Source organism: Podarcis muralis, chromosome 6 (genome assembly GCF_964188315.1).
Source record: "Podarcis muralis chromosome 6, rPodMur119.hap1.1, whole genome shotgun sequence".
Classification (NCBI taxonomy): Eukaryota; Metazoa; Chordata; class Lepidosauria; order Squamata; family Lacertidae; genus Podarcis; species Podarcis muralis.
This window is the reverse complement of record NC_135660.1, coordinates 89,209,439-89,231,558: the sequence shown is the minus strand read 5'-3', so window position 1 is coordinate 89,231,558 and position 22,120 is coordinate 89,209,439. Positions and strand designations below refer to the sequence as shown.

The following is a 22,120-nucleotide window of genomic DNA, read 5'->3' as shown; positions in this document are numbered from 1 at the left end:
AAGACTAACGGCGTGAATGGAGTGATCTCTCTGCTTTACACACTGACTATGCTTGTGTAGGATGGACACATGTCTATGCAGTTTTGGCAGCTACAACACAACACAACACAAACGTATAACCACAATGGAATTCAAGTTCTTCAGTTGGCTACAGAATGCCATAATACACTTTAGCTACCCGGTTTACTCTTAACTTTTCCAGTTTGCACTGATACATTAGCAAACCCCTTATAGCAATGAATTGTTGTTCGCTACTTTAATATACATACTTGAAAAGTTTTTTGAAAAGGAAACCTGGAACTCTAAAACCCTCAGCAAATTCAGCATCGCTATCATCCGAATCTTCCCCCGCCTTCTGCCGCTCCTCTCTGTCTTTCAGTTGTTGCTTGTGCCACCTCCTGAAATTACAAGAAGAATCACCATTTAATCACCAGTGTTAGTTTAGGCAGCTAGGAGAGAACAGAAAGCAAATCTGAAAAGCAGCTATTGTGGTCCAGCAGACAGTGTGTTGATTTTGACATAAGAAACCTGGGCTCAAGTTCCAGCTGAGCTTAAGTGCTTGTGCCTTGGGCAAAGTTACGCACTCTCTGGCTGGCTTTCCTACAGGAGGGATATAAAGAAGTGAGAAAGACTGTAAGGCACTCTATGAAGTAGGGCTCTGCAAATTGCAGGCTTCCTGTGGGCACTCTACAAAGTAGTGCTCTACAAATTGCAGGCTTCCTGCAGGTATCTGGTTGGCCACTGTGAGAACAGCATGCTGCAGTAGATGGGCCTTTGGCTGGATTCAGCAGGTTTATGTGTTTAAACTTAGAAACATAAGAAAAAATGGGTGGTTGGGGAAAAGAGGGAGAACATGTTTTTACAGTATCTGGATACAAAATATGTTTGCAAGACACTTCACAAGGTTAACTGAATCACTAAACCCAACAAAAGTTCAAGGCAAATTAAATGTTGGCATAAAAACTTTCATCAACCTATAGCGCACACTGCTATACGGCCTTTAGGAGACATTTGTTATCGGAAAAATAGGATCATTCTGTACAACAGGATGACAACATGCTACAGCAAGAGAGAGCATGTGATGATTTAAGATGGCAGCGCAAATCCACACCCGCTAACTTCAATGGGAGGTGATCAATCCATTGTACATTTCAGCCCCATCCTTACCAAAACTTTCTGTGTCCTGTGTACTTTTCCCAGCTGGAGCCTGCTGCCGGCGAGCAATGACAATACTGAGCTAGACACACCCAGGCAGACTTGGTTTAAGACAGCCTCCTATGCTAGTTCTATTTAGTTCTGTTTATGGATTCCATACTGCTTTTTAAGGATTTTATGCTGGTTCTATGGTAACTGTGACAGCAGCCACGAAATTAAAAGACACCTGCTTCTTGGGAGAAAAGCAATGACAAACCTAGACAGCATCTTAAAAAGTAGAGACATCACCTTGCCAACAAAGGTCCGTATAGTAAAAGCTATGGTTTTCCCAGTAGTGATGTATGGAAGTGAGAGCTGGACTATCAAGAAGGCTGATCGCCGAAGAATTGATGCTTTTGAATTCTGGTGCTGGAGGAGACTCTTGAGAGTCCCATGGACTACAAGAAGAACAAACCTATCCATTCTGAAGGAAATCAGCCCTGAGTGCTCACTGGAAGGACAGATCGTGAAGCTGAGGCTCCAATACTTTGGCCACCTCATGAGAAGACAAGACTCCCTGGAAAAGACCCTGATGTTGGGAAAGATGGAGGGCACAAGGAGAAGGGGACGACAGAGGACGAGATGGTGGGACAGTGTTCTCGAAGCTACCAGCATGAGTTTGACCAAACTGTGGAGGCAGTGGAAGACAGAAGTGCCTGGCGTGCTCTGGTCCATGGAGTCACGAAGAGGCGGACACGACTAAACGACTAAACAACAAAATGGTAACTGTTGTGCCAGTGCTGCTTCTGAATTTATTTAGCTGAGTGTTGGTTGTATAAACATCTTACTGATTTTAATTTGTCAGTTGGTATGTAAAATGGCAAAGAGCAAGAAATATTTCACACATTTCACATGCCCAGCTAAAGGTATCATTCGTGAAGCTGGCAACCATTTTTCCACCACCTGCAACAGCCTACCTGTGTGCCAAATGTCTGAACGAAATTCGCCAAGCAAAAAGAAAAGGCGAAGGAGCATTTAGCAAACTGTACTCAAGTGTCATACAGCCACGACAAAGAGCCATCAATACCAACAAATAAAGAGGTAAAGGATAAATAGTGAATATTGCTGCTATTTCCACGTTTTGCAATGGCAATAAAGTCACTGATAAAACAATTGATACATCAACTAAAACCCAATGGAAGCATATTAAAGTGCGCAATTAAAAGCTCTGATTTATTACTTGTTAGCAAACTATTTTATTTTGTGCAAGAGATGCAAGCAGGATTAGTGAATCATTTATGTTTTTACAAGGATTTTGAGTGCTTCCAAATGTCTACTTCCTCTAGCAAATCGACCATAGTGCATTTGCAGGAGACTGGAATACTGACAGGCTGTCATGCTAGACACCCGTAAGCTAAACATCAACAGCAGCTAACAGAACGGGGAGCACTGCTGGTCCAAACGTACTGGATGCAAAATCAGCATAGGGTGATACCACTGTAAAACAAGGCTATTATTTATTATTTAAACTAGTAACAGAGCCACCAAACCACTGTGATGAGAGCTATCTCCTTTTATGAAGTATTCATCTTGCTCCGCTATCACATGCTGAAGGGCTTTCGCATGACCCTACAGCAGTGGTGAACTTTCCTTTGGCGTAAGGGATGCATCCCTGCTTGGCCAACCCTCTGCAGGCATGGCCAAACTCGGCCCTCCAGATGTTTTGGGATTACAATTCCCATCATCCCTGACCACTGGTCCTGTTACCTAGGGATGATGGGAGTTGTAGTCCCAAAACATCTGGAGGGCCGAGTTTGGCCACACCTGCTCTAGGGGACATACACCAGAGGTGTACATGGCCACACACATGCACACATTATTCTCTCAGCAATTAAGCTTGAAGAAAACACTTTAGCTTTTCTTTCCAAGCCTAATTGCCAGATTACTTTCCCCCGCCACACTCTCAAGAAAGGCTGCCCTATGACTTGTTCTCCAGTTTCCCGCTATGTTTGAACTAAAGCGAGTTCGTTGGCTCTTTGGTTCAGCTTTAAGAAATTGTAAGCATCGGTTTAAAATGCTTGGATTTGGATTTAATTTTAACCAGGCCATGTCTACAAATGGAAACCTACAATATTAAGAATTAAAATGATAATTGATCATCGATGCAGGAGAGCTGGGCTGATGTCCTCTTTGGACAATAATGCATCACTTTGGGAATAACAGGCCTCCTTGGGTCCAATAATCCTTACTGGATCTTTGCCTAATTCCTGCCCTCCTCGCTGTGATTCCGTATCCTTTTAATTAATGCAGGTGGTTTAATTAATGAAGGATGGAATTTAGACACGAGTTCATTTTCCATTTAGTGCATTCTCTTGCTTGAAGATGTGATGCCTGAAAGTGGACAAAAGTTGAAAAGGGTTTTCATGAATCCTGAAGTCAATGCAACATAAAACCTATAGGTTGTCTTGTTAACACCTGAGTAATTTGAGTTCATCCGTCTTTAAATATGGGCTTCTGAAAACATTTTTATTTATTTATTATTACATTTATACCATGCCCTGCCTCCAAGGAGCTCAAGATGACTTCCACAGTTCTCCCCCCTCCCCATTTGAACAAAAGTGCAGCCGGGCACTTCAAACATTGTAGCTCACAACAGACCACAATCTGATTTTTCCAAACATATTCAGGAACCAAGCTGGGTATTTAATATAGTTTGTGTTTCTGAAGCATAATATATTTTCCATTTCAGACAGCCAAGATTCCCTTAATGATCATTCTCATTTTGTAAATTGAGACAATGAGTTACTCTTCCGATCTGGCTTTTTATGAGTTGTGTGGGGGTCGCTCTAATCGCTGCCTCCTCAGCAGATTAAACATATGCCATTAGAGTTACAAGTCTCAGAGAGCAGAGCCAGGATGATGCGGGGGATTAGGCATCTGCACCAAAATCAAGGATTTTCCTTATCAGTGAGCTGTCTTTCCCGGCTTCATCAGACAACGGGCCACGCCATGAGGAGCTCCTTGCTCTGCCCAGCCGGAGGCAGGACCTGTTTTAATTTGGATATATTTTGCCCAAGAGGCTGGGCTAGAAAGGCACCTCTCTTCCTAATGAAACTACTGGAGGAAAAATGTGGTCCTCCAAGGTGGAAGTTGGAATCCAGTGCCACCAGCCATTCACAGGTAGTAGTAATAATAATAATAATAATAATAATAATAATAATTTTTATTTATACCCCGCCCTCCCCAGCCAATACCGGGCTCAGGGCTGCTAACAAGCAATAATAAAAACAAGTTGAATGAATACAACTTAAAAACAAGATTAAAATACAAAAATTAAAATATTGAAACATTAAAATATTAAAATGCAGCCTCATCAAAGGAGGAAAAAGGAAAAAGAAAGAGGGGAGGGAATCAAATTGGCTCCAAGCCAAAGGCCAGGCGGAACAACTCTGTCTTACAGGCCCTGCGGAAAGAAATCAGATCCTGCAGGGCCCTGGTCTCATGAGGCAGAGCGTTCCACCAGGCCGGAGCCAGTGTTGAAAAGGCCCTGGCTCTGGTTGAAGCTAATCTAACTTCCTTAGGGCCCGGGACCACTAGGGTGTTGTTATTTATGGACCTTGAGGCTCTCCGTGGGGCATACCGGGAGAGGCGGTCCCGTAGGTACGAGGGTCCTAGGTCGTGAAGGGCTTTAAAGGTCAAAACCAACACCTTAAATCCGACCCTGTACTCCACCAGGAACCAGTGCAGCTGGAAAAGCACTGGGTGAATATGCTCCCATGGCAGAGACCCCCTGAGGTCTGCACGCATTCTGCATTCTGCACCCGCTGGAGTTTCTGAGACAGCTCCAAGGGCAGCCTACCAAGGGGTAGAGCGAATTACAGTAGTCAAGCTTGGAGGTGACCGTCGCATGGATCACTGTGGTAGAGAAACACTGTCTCTTCTCAGTGGCATTTGGTGGTCCAAACAGTGGGACAAATCAAAGTAGCTCCCCACACATATAAGGGGGTGGGGTTGATGTACCATTTGGATTCATGGCTAAATAATTTATTTTTCCTCCAAGGATCTCAAGGTGTTCTCCCCGCTCTTCAGTTAATCCCCACAACAACCCTGGGAGGTAAATTTGGACTGGGAGGCAGTGACTGGTCCAAGGTCACCCAGAGAGCTTCATAGCTGGGTTGAGATTTGAACTGTGATCTCCCAGTTCCTAGTCTGACCCTCTAAACAGTAGACCACACACTGTGGCAAAAGGATGGATCAGCAGAACAACTGCAACAAAATCCAAGTAAAGGAGTGAAAAACCACTGGCCCCCAGGCACTTTCTCATCTGTTTTGCAGTATGACCTTATTCCCCCAAACTTCCCCTCACTTGGGTAGTTTCTTCCAAGATCAAATGCAGGATTAGGAAACCTTTGGAGGGACGTGCATTCCCCGGACATGGCCAAAAACGAGCCACAATTTGGATGGAAATATTAGGCTTGAGGGATGCAAGTGGCGCTGTGGGTTAAACCACAGAGCCTAGGACTTGCTAATCAGAAGATCGGCGGTTCGAATCCCTGCGACGGGGTGAGCTCCCGTTGCTCGGTCCCTGCTCCTGCCAACCTAGCAGTTCGAAAGCACATCAAAGTGCAAGTAGATAAATAGGTACCACTCCGGCAGGAAGGTAAACGGCGTTTCCATGCTCTGCTCTGGTTTGCCAGAAGTGGCTTAGTTATGCTGGCCACATGACCCGGAAGCTGTACGCCGGCTCCCTCGGCCAATAAAGCGAGATGAGCGCCGCAACCCCAGAGTCGGCCACAACTGGACCTAATGGTCAGGGTCCCTTTACCTTTACTTTATTAGGCTTGAAGAAACAGCTTCAAACTAGAGTCCCACTTTTGCATCTGGCTGCACCCACCACTGATATGAACCCCCTGGAAATTTAAAGAGTTTCCCGATGCCTGATGTAAGGCACAGTTTCTCTTATTTTAATTTTCACCCACCCTGATCTAAAAGCAACACATCTCACATAATAACAAAGTTACGCTCGCATATGATAAATAAGCATGCCTATTGAAATCATTGGGACGGGTCCAGACTTGGCCTTCTGCAAAGCAGAAAGGCTCCCTTTGTTTGCAGAAGAGACTGAGATCCAGCAGAGGCTTCTGCTGGAGGAAAGAGGGACGCCATTTTTGCTAATTCCTCTTCAGACTCCAGCATCACTTCCCACATCGTTTGGGACGGTCACTTAACCTTCTGGGGCAGCTTTTCAGGGGGTATTAGGGGTGGAATCAACCCCTGGTCTCAACTGTTAGTAGGCGTTTTGGTTAATGCTGCTTTTATGTTTTACTTGTCCAATCTACTGCTATTATGATCTTGTTCTTACATTTCATTATACTGGAATTTTCAATGGTTTTATTGGCAAGCATTTTGGAATTTTTTGAGCACAATAAAGTGGGTTATGAATATCAGAAATGTGTTTTTTTTAAAAAAACAAACAAACCTGCAGTACTTAAGGCAATGGCATTCAAACCAATCTAATATGCAGCCTCCAATTTCCCATCCACACTTGGGCATACTAAGAGAAGTAAACTGCCTCCCTCACTCTCATACCTTTCTTCCTAAAATGAGGGCTCCCTCTCCCTCGGAACAATCTGCCACAGAAAAATGACAAGGCAGAACTACTACAGAGTCCCCCTGTTTGCACGTTCTCCCCCTGGAATCACAAACTTTTAATTGGCCTTGTGCTTCAGATGTTCAGAGGAGAATCACAGCTGGCTCACTGTCAAGCTTTACAAGCGTAATATTTTCACCTTGATACAGGACCATCTCCCAGATACAATCTTGAAAGCTTCGCTGTGGAAAGAAAACTCATTTTCTGCCTCTTGAAGTACGTGGGACTCCCCACACAGCAAAATGCTCCATCGAGCAATCCAGGAGGACTGCATCCGTCATTTGGGGGTGAAACTTGCCAGACACTCATCCAGTTGTTTTTATAAACAACTATAACTGACAAGGAATAAGATGCAAGTGTAAGCAAATGCCGTTCCTTTAGCAAATTCACTCCACTTTATCTCCTAGCAGCATTTCCCACGGTACAGATCACCTGGGGAATGCAAGTACAAGAACGTCAATGTGGGCAGCTGCAGTTTAACAGCTACAATAACTAGAGCTATGAAATTTTAGGAGATATGATGTTTTGGTGGCAATTACAATTATTGATATTTCTAAAATTCATTTAGGCTTTTATTGTAACTTAAGCAACTGCAGGAAATGTATGACTTTAGCAGGGATAAATTGTTACGATCTTAACGTTATTAAAAAACTTGTCTGGATGGATTTAAATTGTGAATCATATTAAAACTTTCAATCAAAATAAATTACTCTTGATGAAAACTCTGAATTAAAAATGATTTAATATTGAGCTAAGTCAATGGAACAAAGTTGAGCTTCATTCAATAAAATAGCAAATATTTTACAGATTAATACATTTATTAATTCTTTAGTCCATCTCTCAGAAAGGCTATTATTTCTCCAGCCAAAAGGAATCAGTTGGGTTGTTCTCCTCGGGGGCCTAGATTAGGAGAACATGGTTTTTCTTTTAAATAGTTTCAGAGGTCTCACAATTCTGCCTTCTTCCAGCCCAGCAATGGGCCAATTTTGGAATAAAAATTATTCCGTGACGAGGTAGATTAGTTTTCAAAACAACAACAACATGTGGTTTATTTTAAATTAAGTCTTTTGATTTAAAAAAACAAGTGCATCCACTTTCATTTTTCTAAAAGACAAATCCTTTGAGTAAGTTCAACTTATCCAGCACAACAGACTTCATGCCACTACTGAGTGATGTGGCACCGCAATCACCTAATAGTGGAGCTGCACAACTAACACTGGCTGCAAATCACTACAAGCACTTATGCGAAGACTTTTTGAAGCAATCAATCAATCAATCAATCAATCAAAGGAATAGAGAGAAGCAGCAAAAGGGCAGTCAAAGGAAGGCCCCTAAACAGAACAGCCTTTACCCTGTTTGAAGATGAAATTCTGCCCACTGGGTACTGTACTTTGCACCACCATATTTAATGATATATGTTTACTTATAGAGTACCCTGTTAGTCATTCATACATTACAATATCCCTGCTTTTTTTGCACTGACTGGGCATCTACATCTAATTATTTCATTGGGATAAAAAGAGCTCTCCAAGAAAAAAATGAAACCAACAACATATTCTGATATTAAGGATCTTCTGTTCTGTTCCCCAGCTGTTAGTTCTAAAATGTAGGGGGCATACAACAGTCTAGTTTTTGTATGTATTTAAAAAAACCTGGAATTGCCACTAGAAATATTTGGGTGGGTGTTGTGGTTTTTTACTAACCTTAACCTTTGTTTATAGTAATCTTCATTGCCGTCATCTCTACATTTTTTAATTCTCCTTTTCCCAGCAATATCATCCTCCTCTTCATCAGAGCTTGGGAAAAAGTCATCATCCCCAACATCTTCTTGAAATTCGTGTGTTAACGAAAATCTCTTTCTCCTTGGCAGAGGCTTCACTTCGTAATCATCGCCATCATCTTCTCGAAAAAATTCATCTTCCCCATCCAGACTGCCAAGCTCTTCTTCATCAGGCCTGTATTCCGACCCCTCACTGTCCTCCTGTTGCTCCTCTCCCTGTATCTCACTGCCCTTAGGAAGTCTGGCCTTGGCCTGAATCTTAAGAACGTGGTTCTGAAGCTTTCTCATGTGCTTCTTCAAACGGCTGTCTGTTTTGGGCCGGCTTTTACTCTCGGTTCCTTTGCCTTTTATGGGATGTACTGGAGTTTTGATCAGATTCTTCTGCGAAGGAGCTTTCTTCTTGGTCCCCTTACGAACTGAAGGCCTCTTCCTTTCAAATGAGAGTTTTGCTTGATCCGCCAAGTATTTTTCAAAGCCAGCTCCTTCATCTAGCATTATCCGACGGGGCTTCTTCTCTTGGCTCTGGAGTATCTTTGTTCCAAATGGAGTCATCTGACCAGTTCGGATGAGGTTCTCCCATTCAGTTTCCTGGGCTGGCATAAGCATGCTCCCAAGGGATGAGGGACCAGGTTCTACAAAACACAAAACCCCCAAAGATTAAAAAGATCTATACATGACTCCTTCCCCTCCAACAGAAACATATAGAGTGGTACCTCGGGTTACAGACGCTTCAGGTTACAGACTCCGCTAACCCAGAAATAGTACCTCAGGTTAAGAACTTTGCTTCAGGATGAGAACAGAAATCGTGCGGCGGCAGCAGTGGGAGGCCCCATTAGCTAGAGTGGTACCTCAGGTTAAGAACAGTTTCAGGTTAAGAACGGACCTCCAGAATGAATTTAGTTCTTAACCAGAGATACCACTGTATGTAAAAAAGACAAGTGCACCTATTTATCTCAGTGTGAAACAAACTTCAGGATAAAGCTATTATCCTGAGAGTTCAAATGAACAGATCTGTTATATCCTTGTGCTTTATAGGAGGAACACAGGGCAGAGAGGTAGGAAAACTATAAATGTAAAGAAAGTCAATGCACAAAATGGCCAGAAACCAAAATAGAGACTTGACAAAAGGGGGGAGAGAAAGAAAGAGAATGGAGGAAAAAAAGCAATAGGTGCAGACAGACGGGTGGCTCTTACAGATGCTTAAATGAAAGAAACTATAGGACTGAAAGTGGGAGAAGACAGACATCTAGGGGTCATCATTGTAAAAGTGTTACCAGAAGCCAAATAACCTATTTGGAGCACATGGTGAGACAATACAGCATAGAACATGGGTAGGCAAACTAAGGCCCGGGGGCCGGATCCGGCCCTATCGCCTTCTAAATCCGGCCTGCAGACAGCACACAATCAGTGTGTTTTTTACATGAGTAGAATGTCCTTTTATTTAAAATGCATTTCTGGGTTATTTGTGGGGCCTCCCTGGTGTTTTTACGTGAGTAGAATGTGTCCTTTTATTTAAAATGCATCTCTGGGTTATTTCATTCTTTTTTTCCTTTCAAAATATAGTCCGGCCCCCCACAAGGTCTGAGGGACAGTGGACCAGCCCCCTGCTGAAAAAGTTTGCTGACTCCTGGCATGGAAGAAACAGAAGACCAATAAATTTTCTTTGGGGTCAGTTCCTAAAGTTGGGGTCAGCTCCCTCCCACTGAGGGAGACCATCCACGGATTTGGGTGCACTGCCATCAAAATGCGGATAACAAGCAGAAATATTTCTATTTTTTGTCTAATACCAAGGAAGCTGCTGATACCCTAAATTCTGGGGGACGCGGGTGGCGCTGTGGGTAAAATCTCAGCGCCTAGGGCTTGCCGATCGCATGGTCGGCGGTTCGAATCCCCGCGGCGGGGTGAGCTCCCGTCTTTCGGTCCCAGCTCCTGCCCACCTAGCAGTTCGAAAGCACCCATAAAGTGCAAGTAGATAAATAGGTACCGCTTTCTAGCGGGAAGGTAAACGGTGTTTCCGTGTGCTGCTCTGGTGCCGGCTTGCCAGAGCAGCTTCGTCACGCTTGCCACATGACCCGGAAGTGTCTCCGGACAGCGCTGGCCCCCGGCCTATAGAGTGAGATGGGCGCACAACCCTAGAGTCGGACACGACTGGCCTTCGGGCAGGGGTACCTTTACCTTTACCTTTAATGGGCTGGATGAGGGCCAATTAATTGAAGTTTAATCCAGAAAAGGCAGAAGTGCTCCTGGCCAGGAGAGAAATGGACTCTGTTAGAAAGATTCAACAAGTTTTGAATGTGCTAGTATGCCGCTTGAATAAATAGGATTAGTGTCTGGGGGTGTGCCTGGATTTGACTTTGGATTTTTATGCCCTGGCTGTGGCTAGGAGCACTTTTGCCCAACTTATGCTGGTGTACAAGATGCACATGTTCCTGAATCAAACCTGGCCATGATAGCACACATCTTAGTTACTTCTAAACTGGATTATGGTAATGTAGCCCAGAGGGAAGTCAACCTGGAAAGGCAGCCTATCTAGGAGAAGGAAATCTCTCACCCTAAGCCTCCACTGCTTTGTGGGATATCTTTGGGAGAAGAAAAGAGTAAACCCTACACAAATCCAAAGTGGAGACCCTAAGGCGGTTAGATGGCGCCTCGTATGCCTCCAGCAATTCCTGCAGCTAAGCTGGTGCCAAACATATGTCTCTGCTTTTCTTTGGACCACATCAGTAAAGCTGAATGGGGGATCAATCTCTGCGTAGCTCAGGACCTCCACACACACTGTTCAGGCTTGTGCCCCGGGGACGTCACTTCAGTGCTGCTAATGCAGCTGTTTGACTTCACTTCCAGAGGTACATTCCATTGTCTCTTGAGACAGACGGATGCCAACAATGTAGTCTACATTGGACTTACTTTCAAGGGTCCTAGAGAGGTTTCCATTGGTACAGAATGGAGTAGCTAGGATGTCAATGGGTGCTTGCCCTCAGGACCAAATGACCCCTACTCTGCAACAACTGCACTAGTTGCCAATTTGTTTCAGAGCACCTTTGAAGCCCTAAATGGCTTGGGTTCAGGTTATTTTGAGGACTGTCTCCTCCATCAGCCTGCCCACCCCACTAAGATCCAGTAGAGAGGCCCTTCGGTGGGTTCCAACTGTGATGGGCACATGATTAGGAGAGACAAGGCCTTTTCAGTGGCTACACCGAGACCACCTGATAAGGTACATTTGGCCTTTGCTATTCCATCTTCTCCTGTTTGCTGAAGACTTTTCTGTTCTGACAAAATTCTGTCTTGCTGTGCACATTGTCTTTTCTGTGGTGTTTTTATCTGCTGAACTCAACTCTGTTTAATATGTGTTTTTTATTGTTGTTGTATCATGAGATTGTAACATTTTTATTGCTGTAAATCAGTATGAGTGATGCGTATGAATGAGAAGGGTGGTATATACATTCTATAAAAAAAGGAATAAAAATAAAAGGAGCAGCAGAAACCTCAGTAAGAATGCTTTCAACAGAGCAGAAGGGAAAATGGAAAGGACTGACAAGACCTAAGGGCAAAACTTCCAATATCTTTGCAAAGCTTCAGTTCTCTAATTTAATAGCCTGTTCAATGCATGCTCATTGATACTTGGTAGACTGCAGCTGGAGCTGTGAGGAACAGAAAGTGACAGCTCTAACAACAATGCAAAACATACTGTTGTGCTTGTGTTTACTGCATGTAATTTTCTTTCCACATATTAAAAATTGTGAATGTTGATTGATTGAATTACATCTTTCAGTGAAATGCTATCATGGTGTTTGTCAACTTAAAACATTATTTTTTCTTTGCAGCTCAGCTAATTTGATTAACAGTTTCAATTTATTAAGAGCAAAGCTCTAGTGATTCTAAAGAACAACCATCCCTTCTGAACTGAACCAAGATTTATTTTCATCCATGAAGATTCCCATACGAGTGCTCAGATGAGCAATTCTGCAGGTGCAGAAAATTAAAACAGTGCTAAATCTCTCTAAAAAAACCTCACTGAAGTTAATAAACTTCAGTAATAAACTTGGTGTATTTTTTTCAAGCGTAATATTAAAAGTTGATTTCAAATAAAGGTATTATACCGATGACCCAAATAAATTATCATTTTCCTTACCGACATCTTCCTCAAAGTCAACACCATCTATTTCACCAGAAATTTCTTCTCCAAGAATTATTTGAAGGCGTCGTTGCTTTGCTTTGATTTTTTTCAACTGCTGCTCCTGAAATCATGAGAGAATACAGTTAAAACAGACTAGCAAATTATCTGGGTTATATCCAGTTATTCATGCTGTGAGAAGACCTATTAAAATAAATGGGCTTAAATTGGTCATGTCCACTGAGTTCAATGGAGTATGACTTAGTAGGATTCAACCCTATATTCTCAACGATGACAACAAATAGCAAGACAGAATGGGAACAATACTTGCTTCATAAACATAATTTGTAAAGCTCACTTAAGTTTTCGTTCAATTCCCAAGGGGGAAGGAAAACAACAACATCTACTTCTCAGATGAACAATTTGCATTTGATATGTATAACTGCAAAAAGAAATATAAAAACATGTTTGCATGTTTTTACAAATAAAACAATTGGGATAACTACAAACACATAGAACCCTAAAATAATCCAAATGTTACTTAAAGCCAAGTTTAAAAAACCAAACTTTTAGAACATGCTCAAATAAGATACAGTGGTACCTTGGGTTAGATACACTTCAGGTTACAGAAGCTTCAGGTTACAGACTCCGCTAACCCAGAAATAGTACCTTGGGTTAAGAACTTTGTAACAGAAATCGCGCAGCAGCGGCGCAGCAGCAGCGGGAGGCCCCATTAGCTAAAGTGGTGCTTCAGGTTAAGAACAGTTTCAGGTTAAGAACGGATGTCCAGAACGAATTAAGTTCTTAACCCGAGGTACCACTGTATTATGTGTTTAGTGCAGCTTTGTCCAACCTGATGCCCGCCAGATGTTCTGGACTAAAACTTGCATCCGCACCAGGCAACATGGCTGGTGCTGATGGGAACTGTAATCCCAAACTTCTGGAGTGCACCAAGTATGGAAAGACTTGTCTAGGAAAACAGTATTCCATGACAGAAGACAGTCGAGAGAATGCCCCTCTTTCTACAAACCCCTGAAGGATTTATGGTTTGTAACTTCAACTTGAACCAAGCCCAGAAGGCAACACAGAGCCTGCACAGATGTTCCAGCACTGATACAATGGGTAGAATTCAAATGTAATGCTATGAGGAACATTCCATCTGTGCAAGCACTGCCACTTCCCAGATGGAACAATCCCCCAGTCCCCCACCGTTCTTGGGGCTCCCCCGACCCCAACTCTGAGCCAATTTTGGTGGGTGCTGGGGGGGTAGGATGGGGGAAGGCACTATTCCATCATTCCACGAGTGGAAGTCCTTGGACTTAGGGGCAAACCAATCTATTTGTTGAATCTGAAGGAAATAGAAATAATCTGACAGGAGTGACAGGAAGAGCCTACCCCTTCAACACTGATAATGAGTTTAAAGTACAAAACAGCTTAAGGGAACTGCAACCTACACCTACAGCAGTTACAGTGGAAACTCATGTTACGGATGGAATCCATTCCAGAGGCCTGTCCAGAACACAGAACTGACGCAAGCTGAAGTGCCGCACCTGTGAGCGGCGCAATTTAGTGCTTCTTGCGCATGCACGAGCGGCAAAACCCGCAAGTAACCCATTCCTGCGGCAACCTGGAAGTACCAGAAAGGGGTTACTTCCAGGTTGCCACAGAACGCAACACGAAAACACATAACCTGAAGCGGACATGAAGTTGAAAAATAAAATAATCTGACTCATGAAGCCAGAACCAGCTAATTAGCTTCAGAGAGACTTGTACAGAGTTCTTTAAGATACTAACTTAAAAAAAGATTTAAAGGTGATTTAACACACTTACAATTAGGAACTTCCAATTACCTTGTTGTATTTTTGCCGCTTCACAGAATCTAGTTTTCTACTAATATCTTTATTAGTGGCAGCTTGTGGAGTAAATTGCTCAATAATTGTAGCGATTTGTTTCAAGGATGTTGTGCATGACCTGAAAACACAAACCTAATCATCATCTATTGAGCACCATTGAGTAGCTTCAAAAACTGAATACAGATAAAAGCATATTCAACGCAAACACTCGGGAATGTTTAAAACTGAAAACCCAATATTGTTTCTAGAAATAGTAGCTGAAAAATAGACGCTCACAAAACCTGCAACTTTGAAGATATGACCATCATATGACAATGGTCCCTAAAACATTTTTACTATGGAAGCAGAAGGAGGAGGAGGAGACGCTTGGTCAATGAAATCTCACTAGAAATTATTTAGATTTATTTCAATTCTTGCTTTACATTCAGTATTTTAGAGAAAATTGAACACTGATCAGTGGTGCCTGCAAATCCCTGCCTTTGTCCATGTGGCTTGATTTCAAACTGCACATGTAATGGAAAGCACTTCACCTGACATCAGGTGACTGATCAGGTGACCCACCTATCAAAACCGCTTGAGGGGTTGGAGGGGAAGTAAATATCTGGCACTTCACCTGAAAAAGATTCCCCACTCTTGCTTTAGGGCATTAGCATGAAGCAGGAAGAGTAATTCAGGTGAAACAGAACTGCCAACCTTCCATATCCCAAGGCTCAAATCCTTTTCACACAAGAGAAAGCAGCTACAAATGCAATATTGAGCCTACCAAAATTCATGACAAAGTATGCACTGACTTCAATGCAACACAACTGCAGTCTAAAATTTTAGCAGCTGGCTGGTAACCATGCAAGCAATTATGAAGAAAGCAAAACATTTCTTCCCTTTCTGTGAAGCTGTGATGTTTTGGTGATGCTTTGTAATTCCACTAAATGGGCACTGTTCAGGTTTTCTTCAGCCAGCTCTGGTCCACAAGCTATTTCATAACCAGTCTGGAGAAGCTCCACTGGCTTACCTAGCATAAATGATCAGTGGATTTCACCCAAATATTTCTCTGAGCTAGCTAACCAGAATGGCTGGGTTCTGAGTATTTGCGTAAATAAACCTGTTGACATTTAGTGGACTGAAATATATTTTGTAGTATGTTGGCAGATAACTAGGACAGGGCTTTTAGTTTACTTGATGAAATGTGTCCTAAGGCTTCTACAAATGTGGCATCAATAGGGTGGAATTCAATGTAATGTTGAGTGGGCTATGCACACAGGGAACAAGGTCCATTCGTGCAACAGGACTTTCCTCCAACCCTCCAGAGCAGATTTAAGGGGTGTGGGGGCACAGCACAAAGAGAGGAAGACTTCAGTCTGTGCATGCAAGACAGCTGAATCCTGTCCACAATTTCTACTCCCCATGTGTATACCCTTCACCTTGAAGTAAAAAGAAGTAACTCCGCTTACCTCAAGTCATCCAGTACAGACTGGTATTCTTTTTCTGCATCAGCAATTTGCACTGCCTTGTTTGCTTCATTTATTGCATTGTCTACCTGCTGAAGAACTCCTTGTTCCAATACATCCTGGTCATACACATCAACTTCCAGGTCTCTGAGTTCATCTGCCTGAGCACCACGTGCCACAGACTGGATTTGCTGCCTGTCGATGAGCAGCAGCGGTCCCTTTCTCAGTGCTCCAGAAGACGTGCCTGCTACTGCAGGTAGCTTGCTTTCCAAGGCAAGAGCTTCCAGGTGGTCTCCCATGTGACCTTCACTAGGAGGTAAAGCACCTCTTTGTTCAGCTTCCATTAGTCCTGTATTACCTGAATCACTCCCAACAGAAACATGATTCCCTCCTTCGGGCTGATGTTTTTCGGCAGGCATCTTCTGCTCATAAAAGAATGACAGTTTTAAGTTCTGAAGCTTTTTGACTAGAAGCAGACAACCAATAAAAGTTCACCTTCAAGCAGGATCTCAAATTGGTCCCATTTTCTTGGAGTGGATGGGTTAAGTCAAGGGGCTAGACAATACACCTTTCTTAAGCACCTTCAAGTATTTAATTTCAGCCCCTAAATCTCACCAAGAGCCGCTTTAGTATTGTAGAACCTGACATTCAAACCTCTCACAGCGAATCTCATTGGCTAAATCACCCATTCCCAAGCCTTGGTTCCCAGGGAGCAAAACCTCTCATGCAGGTTCACTGAGAGGATGGCAGATGATAAGATTTCAACAGACTTTTAATATATACGTATAGTTTTAGTTCTAGGAATGATTAATCCTTTTCAAATGATTTCTCCTCCCATGCTTTCTTCTGCTGTTCTTATTTTTATCTCCGAGTCTCTGTTGGGGTAAGAAGGTTGGGTATAAAACAAATATATAATAACAATTCCCTTGGCACAATAAAACTACCAAGACCTGCCTTACTTGGCAGTTATACAGCCCTCTGTATTTAACACAAGAAATGTGGGCAATTCTATATAGCAAACACAAAAATAACTTTTGGTGCAGCAGCGGCAATTTAAAAAAGCTGCTGCAAATGGAAACTCCACCCCCACCCCAATTTAAACCCTGAATTTGCAGTCCCATGGGGAACAGTGGGAAGAAGTGAATACAGGCCGAGGTTGGGTGGGCATCTGTCATGAATTCTTCAGCTGAGGATCCTGGTGATTCTCAAGATTGCTTCAAACTGTATGATTTTCCAACCCTGCTGATCTGCCCCTTGGCTAAGGGGTGCCCTCCTGCAAAGCCCTGGGTGGGGGAACAGGGAGAGGAGGGGGGAGAGGGCGAAGAACGGGAGAGGAGGGGTGACAGCAGGCCTGGGCTATGTATCCACACATCACCCAGGACTGGTTTGAGGGCCAGGTGGTGCTTGCCTGCGCCTGACTCCCTCCTCTGCCAGCGCCTGGAGGAACAAGCTGCATCAACACAGGGCCAGGCCTGACAGAGCTTGTCCTTCCCTCTGCTTTCCAACATTGCCATGTATGTGATGTTGGGCTGCTGTTGAAAAGCCTACATCACCCAGCCTTAGGTGAGAAGAGGCATGAAGTGGGAGAGGAGAGGGATGGGGGCGGAGGAAGTGCAGAAGGGAAGCCCTGTATCAGGAAGTTGTGTTGTTTTTTTTAGTACTTTAGTATGTTCTGATATATGCTGTGAGCAGTACTAATATATGCTGTGAGCAGGGCCAGTTTTAGGTTTGATGCGGCCCTAAGCCACTGAAGGTAATGGGGCCATTTATATGTCCAGCTGTCCTTTGTCCTTAGCTATAGGTTGTTTAAAGGTAAAGGGACCCCTGACCATTAGGCCCAGTCGCAGAAGACTCTGGGGTTGCAGCGCTCATCTCGCTTTATTGGCTGAGGGAGCCGGCGTATAGCTTCTGGATCATGTGGCCAGCATGACTAAGCCGCTTCTGGCGAACCAGAGCAGCGCACGGAAACACCGTTTACCTCTACCGCCAGAGCGGTACCTATTTATCTACTTGCACTTTGACGTGCTTTCGAACTGCTAGGTGGGCAGGAGCAGGGACCGAGCAACGGGAGCTCACCCCGTCACAGGGATTCGAACTGCCGACCTTCTGATCAGCAAGCCCTAGGCTCTGTGGTTTAACCCACAGCGCCACCCGCGTCCCTTATAGCTTGTTTAATATATACGTAAATCTGGCACTGGTGGCGAGCCGACCAGAGTGGCTGGGATGTAAACAATAAAATTGTTATTATTAACATTAATATTATTAGGGAAAGGGGGAGGGGAGAGGGCAAGTGGGGTTAAGGAGAAGGGTGGGGGAAGAGGAGAAGGGAGGGATAGAGGTAGAGAAAGGGAAGAGAAAGGAGATGGGGAGATGAGCAGCTGTTTTGTGTGCTGAATATATGCCTGTATATTGAGCAAACCAGTGATATTTTAAGGAGCAGGCTAGCAGATGGGGCCCATGACTTACACCATAGGAGCCTACACAACGCAACACACTGTTGCTGCATGTAGGTTTTATTTTATTTGTTTTTTATCTTATATTTTGGAAATGTACATCCAGTTGTTTTTTTCCCCCCTTTAATTTTTTGGGAGGCGCCCCCAAGAGAATGGGGCCCTAAGCTTTAGCTTATAGGTAAATCTGGCACTGGTGGCGAGCAGACCAGAGTGGCTGGGGTGTAAACAATAAAATTATTATTATTAACATTAATATTATTAGGGGGAGGGGGAGGGGGAGGGGAGAGGCCAAGTGGGGGGTTAAGGAGAAGGGTGGGGGAAGGGGAGAAGGGAGGGATAGAGGTAGAGGAGGGAAGGAGAAAGGGAGATGAGCAGCTGTTTTTTGTGCTGAATATATGCCTGTATATTGAGCAAACCAGTGATATTTTAGGGAGCAGGCTAGCAGGAGCCTACACAACAGAACACACTGTTGCTGTATGTAGGTTTTATTTTATTTGTTTTTTATCTTATATTTTGGAAATGTACATCCAGTTGTTGTTTTTCCCCTTTAATTTTTTGGGAGGCGCACCCAAGAGAGTGGGGCCCTAAGCTGTAGCTTGTTTAGCTTATAGGTAAATCTGGCACTGGTGGCGAGTAGACCAGAGTGGCTGGGGTGTAAACAATAAAATTGTTATTATTAACATTAATATTATTAGGGAGAGGGGGAGGGGAAAGGGCAAGTGGGGGGTTAAGGAGAAGGGTGGGGGAAGGGGAGAAGGGAGGGATAGAGGTAGAGGAGGGAAGGAGAAAGGAGATGGGGAGATGAGCAGCGGTGGAGGGGGCCGGTTTGGGGACCTTTCCCCGCCTGCCCCCCCCCCAGCCGTGGGCCCAATTTCTTCCCAACCGCCCCGCGCCTCAGACGATGGGGCGACGAGGGCCTTCCCTCGGCGCCTACGAGCTCGGCCGCCATCCCACCCCACCCCGCGGCGACGAAGCCGCGCCAGGCCCCCCGAGCCCCCCACCCCCCACCCCGGGGATGCGGAGGCCCCGGGAAGGCGCCCTCCTCCTCCTCCTCCTCCTCACCTGCCCCCTCACGGAACAACCGCGCGGGCCTGGCGTGCGCCGCTCCAAAGGTTGTCAAAGCGCACGGGAGGCGGGGCGCTTTGCGCACGCGCGCGCGGGCTGACGGGGGGAGGGCGGGGCGGGAGTGGCTCCGCCCCCTGCTTCCGGTTCGACCGCCCAGCTGGTGTCAGCTGGGCCGCGCGGCGTCTCCTCCGGTGGCGGCGCTTCTTGGTTGTGGCTATTGTGGCGGGGGCTTTTCGTTTTGGAACTCCCTGCAGGCCCCATCGCCGTGCAATTTTTTGGAGGCCTTAGCTAGTTTTCTTTGCTTTTTTTTTTATAAAAAAAATTATATATGTATACACACACACACACACACACATATATATATATATATATATATATATATATATATATATATATATATATAAAAACACATATATATTTATATATATAATATACATATATATATATATGCACATATATATATATATATGCACATATATATATATGCACACACACACATATATATATATAATGTGTATATATATGTAGGTATGTATATATTATGCATTTTGTGTCATCATTCTGCTTTGGGGTTTTTTGGGGTTTTTTGTGAACTGCCCTGTGATCTTTGGGTGATTGGCGGTCTACAGATATAAATAAGTACCCATGTGCTTGGAGAGCAGAGATGACTTCTAACCTGCTTGAAATATACTCAGAGTCGAGAGTGGATTTCAGGCTCTTTATTCCGCTCATATTGGTGAGGAGGAATGGAAGTTCCCCCAGGATGTCTGCTTTATATACAGTGGTACCTCAGGTTAAGTACTTAATTTGTTCCGGAGGTCTGTTCTTAACCTGAAACTGTTCTTAACCTGAAGCACCACTTTAGCTAATGGGGCCTCCTGCTGCCGCCGCGCCGCCGGAGCACGATTTCTGTTCTTATCCTGAAGCAAAGTTCTTAACCCAAGGTAATATTTCTGGGTTAGTGGTGTCTGTAACCTGAAGCGTATGTAACCTGAAGTACCACTGTACATTATTTACACAATGGGACCCACATGATTTGCTAATTCCGGGATTCTCCTGTAGGCCAATCAGGTTGCGGATTCACTTCCACCTGGAGCTGGAATGGGTGGCTCCTTAGGACCAATCATACTGCTGCATTGTTCTAGGACCAATCAGACTGCTGCATTCTGAATCCTATTGTTCTAGGACCAATCAGACTGCTGCATTCTGAATCCTATTGTTCTAGGACCAATCAGACTGCTGCATTTTGGATCCTATTCAACTCAGTACATAACACTGCTTTCAAGTTTTAACTAAAGTTGGGCTGTATGTTTTTCTTCTTGATTCTACGCTTTTGTCTTTCTTTCTTTTTCTTTTTTTTGGTAAGCCACTTTGAGTGGTGGTGGTGTTGTTGTTGTTGTTTAAAAAAACCCCAATACATTTTAGGAAACTAATAAAATGTGTCAGCCTTTAAAGGTGCCACAAGACTAACATGGCAACTGCACTTTCTCTCTACATATAGTCTAGATGGCATCAGTGTTGGATTTTATGTGTTTTATGTATGTGGTTAACTGTATGAAGGTCATCATGGAAAGATACCTGTCTTGATTTTAGCCAGCAGGAAGAGTTTTCTAAACACCACGTGAATCAGTACTGTTGTTTTTCCTTCTGTTAGGCAAGGAAAATGATGCTCCTCTTATTTGCGTTGAGAGCCAGGAAATTAAGAGCCAAGTGTGTGAGCTCAGCTCAGAGTGTCTTTTATCTCTCGACAGCAAAGTTTCCCTTCCTGAATTCTTTAGTTTCATCTAGCAGCTGATAAATCTAACTCAGGTATACGGTTCCCAGCCTGTCTAGTTAGTACGCTTTCACCTAATTAAAAAAAGGCAGCATCGACTGGAAAGAAGTTCCAGATGCTAAGTTTTGTGGTTGTACAAGAACCAAGTAAAATCAAAGAAACATGAAGGTTGTATTGCCTTCAGTATTGACTTGTTGGATAGCATCATAGAGTTGGAAGAAAACACATAAAGAAGACAGCAAGAAAGGATTTAGTTATACTAGACCTAGGTTTCAAACGGAAGTGATTGAAGGGAAAGTGAAGCTACTGAAGGCTGCATACAGCATACTATTAGAATGGGAGACGAAAGATGAAGAGGTAATAATAATAATAATAATAATAATAATAATAATTTATTATTTATACCCCGCCCATCTGGCTGGGTTTCCCCAGCAACTCTGGGCGGCTTCCAACTGAATATTAAAAACAATACAGCATTAGACATTAAAAACTTCCCTAAAGAGTGCTGCCTTCAGTTGTCTTTTAAAAGTAAAATAGTTGTTTATTGCCTTGACATCTGCTGGGAGGGCGTTCCACAGGGCAGGCGCCACTACCGAGAAGGCCCTCTGCCTGGTTCCCTGTAACCTTACTTCTCGCAATGAGGGAACCGCCAGAAGGCCCTCGGCGCTGGATCTCAGTGTCCGGCCTGAACGATGGGGGTGGAGATGCTCCTTCAGGTATACAGGACCGAGGCCATTTAGGGCTTTAAAGGTCAGCACCAACACTTTGAATTGTGAAACGTACTGGGAGCCAATGCAGATCTCTCAGAACCGGTGTTATGTGGTCCCGGCGGCCACTCCCAGTCACCAGTCT

At 44.0% G+C, this 22,120-nt stretch overlaps 1 protein-coding gene across 1 annotated transcript in view; it reads right to left on the bottom strand.

Moving 5' to 3' along the window:
- Nucleotides 1-19,597, bottom strand: part of ERCC6 (ERCC excision repair 6, chromatin remodeling factor) — a 49,089-nt gene extending 29,492 nt beyond the window's left edge. The window contains exons 1-6 of the mRNA XM_028728897.2: nt 19,492-19,597; nt 15,980-16,398; nt 14,529-14,649; nt 12,697-12,802; nt 8,488-9,196; nt 270-398 (exon numbers count right to left, since the gene is read on the bottom strand). Of these exons, the coding sequence (XP_028584730.2) occupies nt 270-398; nt 8,488-9,196; nt 12,697-12,802; nt 14,529-14,649; nt 15,980-16,395 (1,481 nt within the window). The 5' untranslated portion in view covers nt 16,396-16,398; nt 19,492-19,597. The remainder of the gene's footprint in view (nt 1-269; nt 399-8,487; nt 9,197-12,696; nt 12,803-14,528; nt 14,650-15,979; nt 16,399-19,491) is intronic.
- Nucleotides 19,598-22,120: the final 2,523 nt, after the last annotated feature.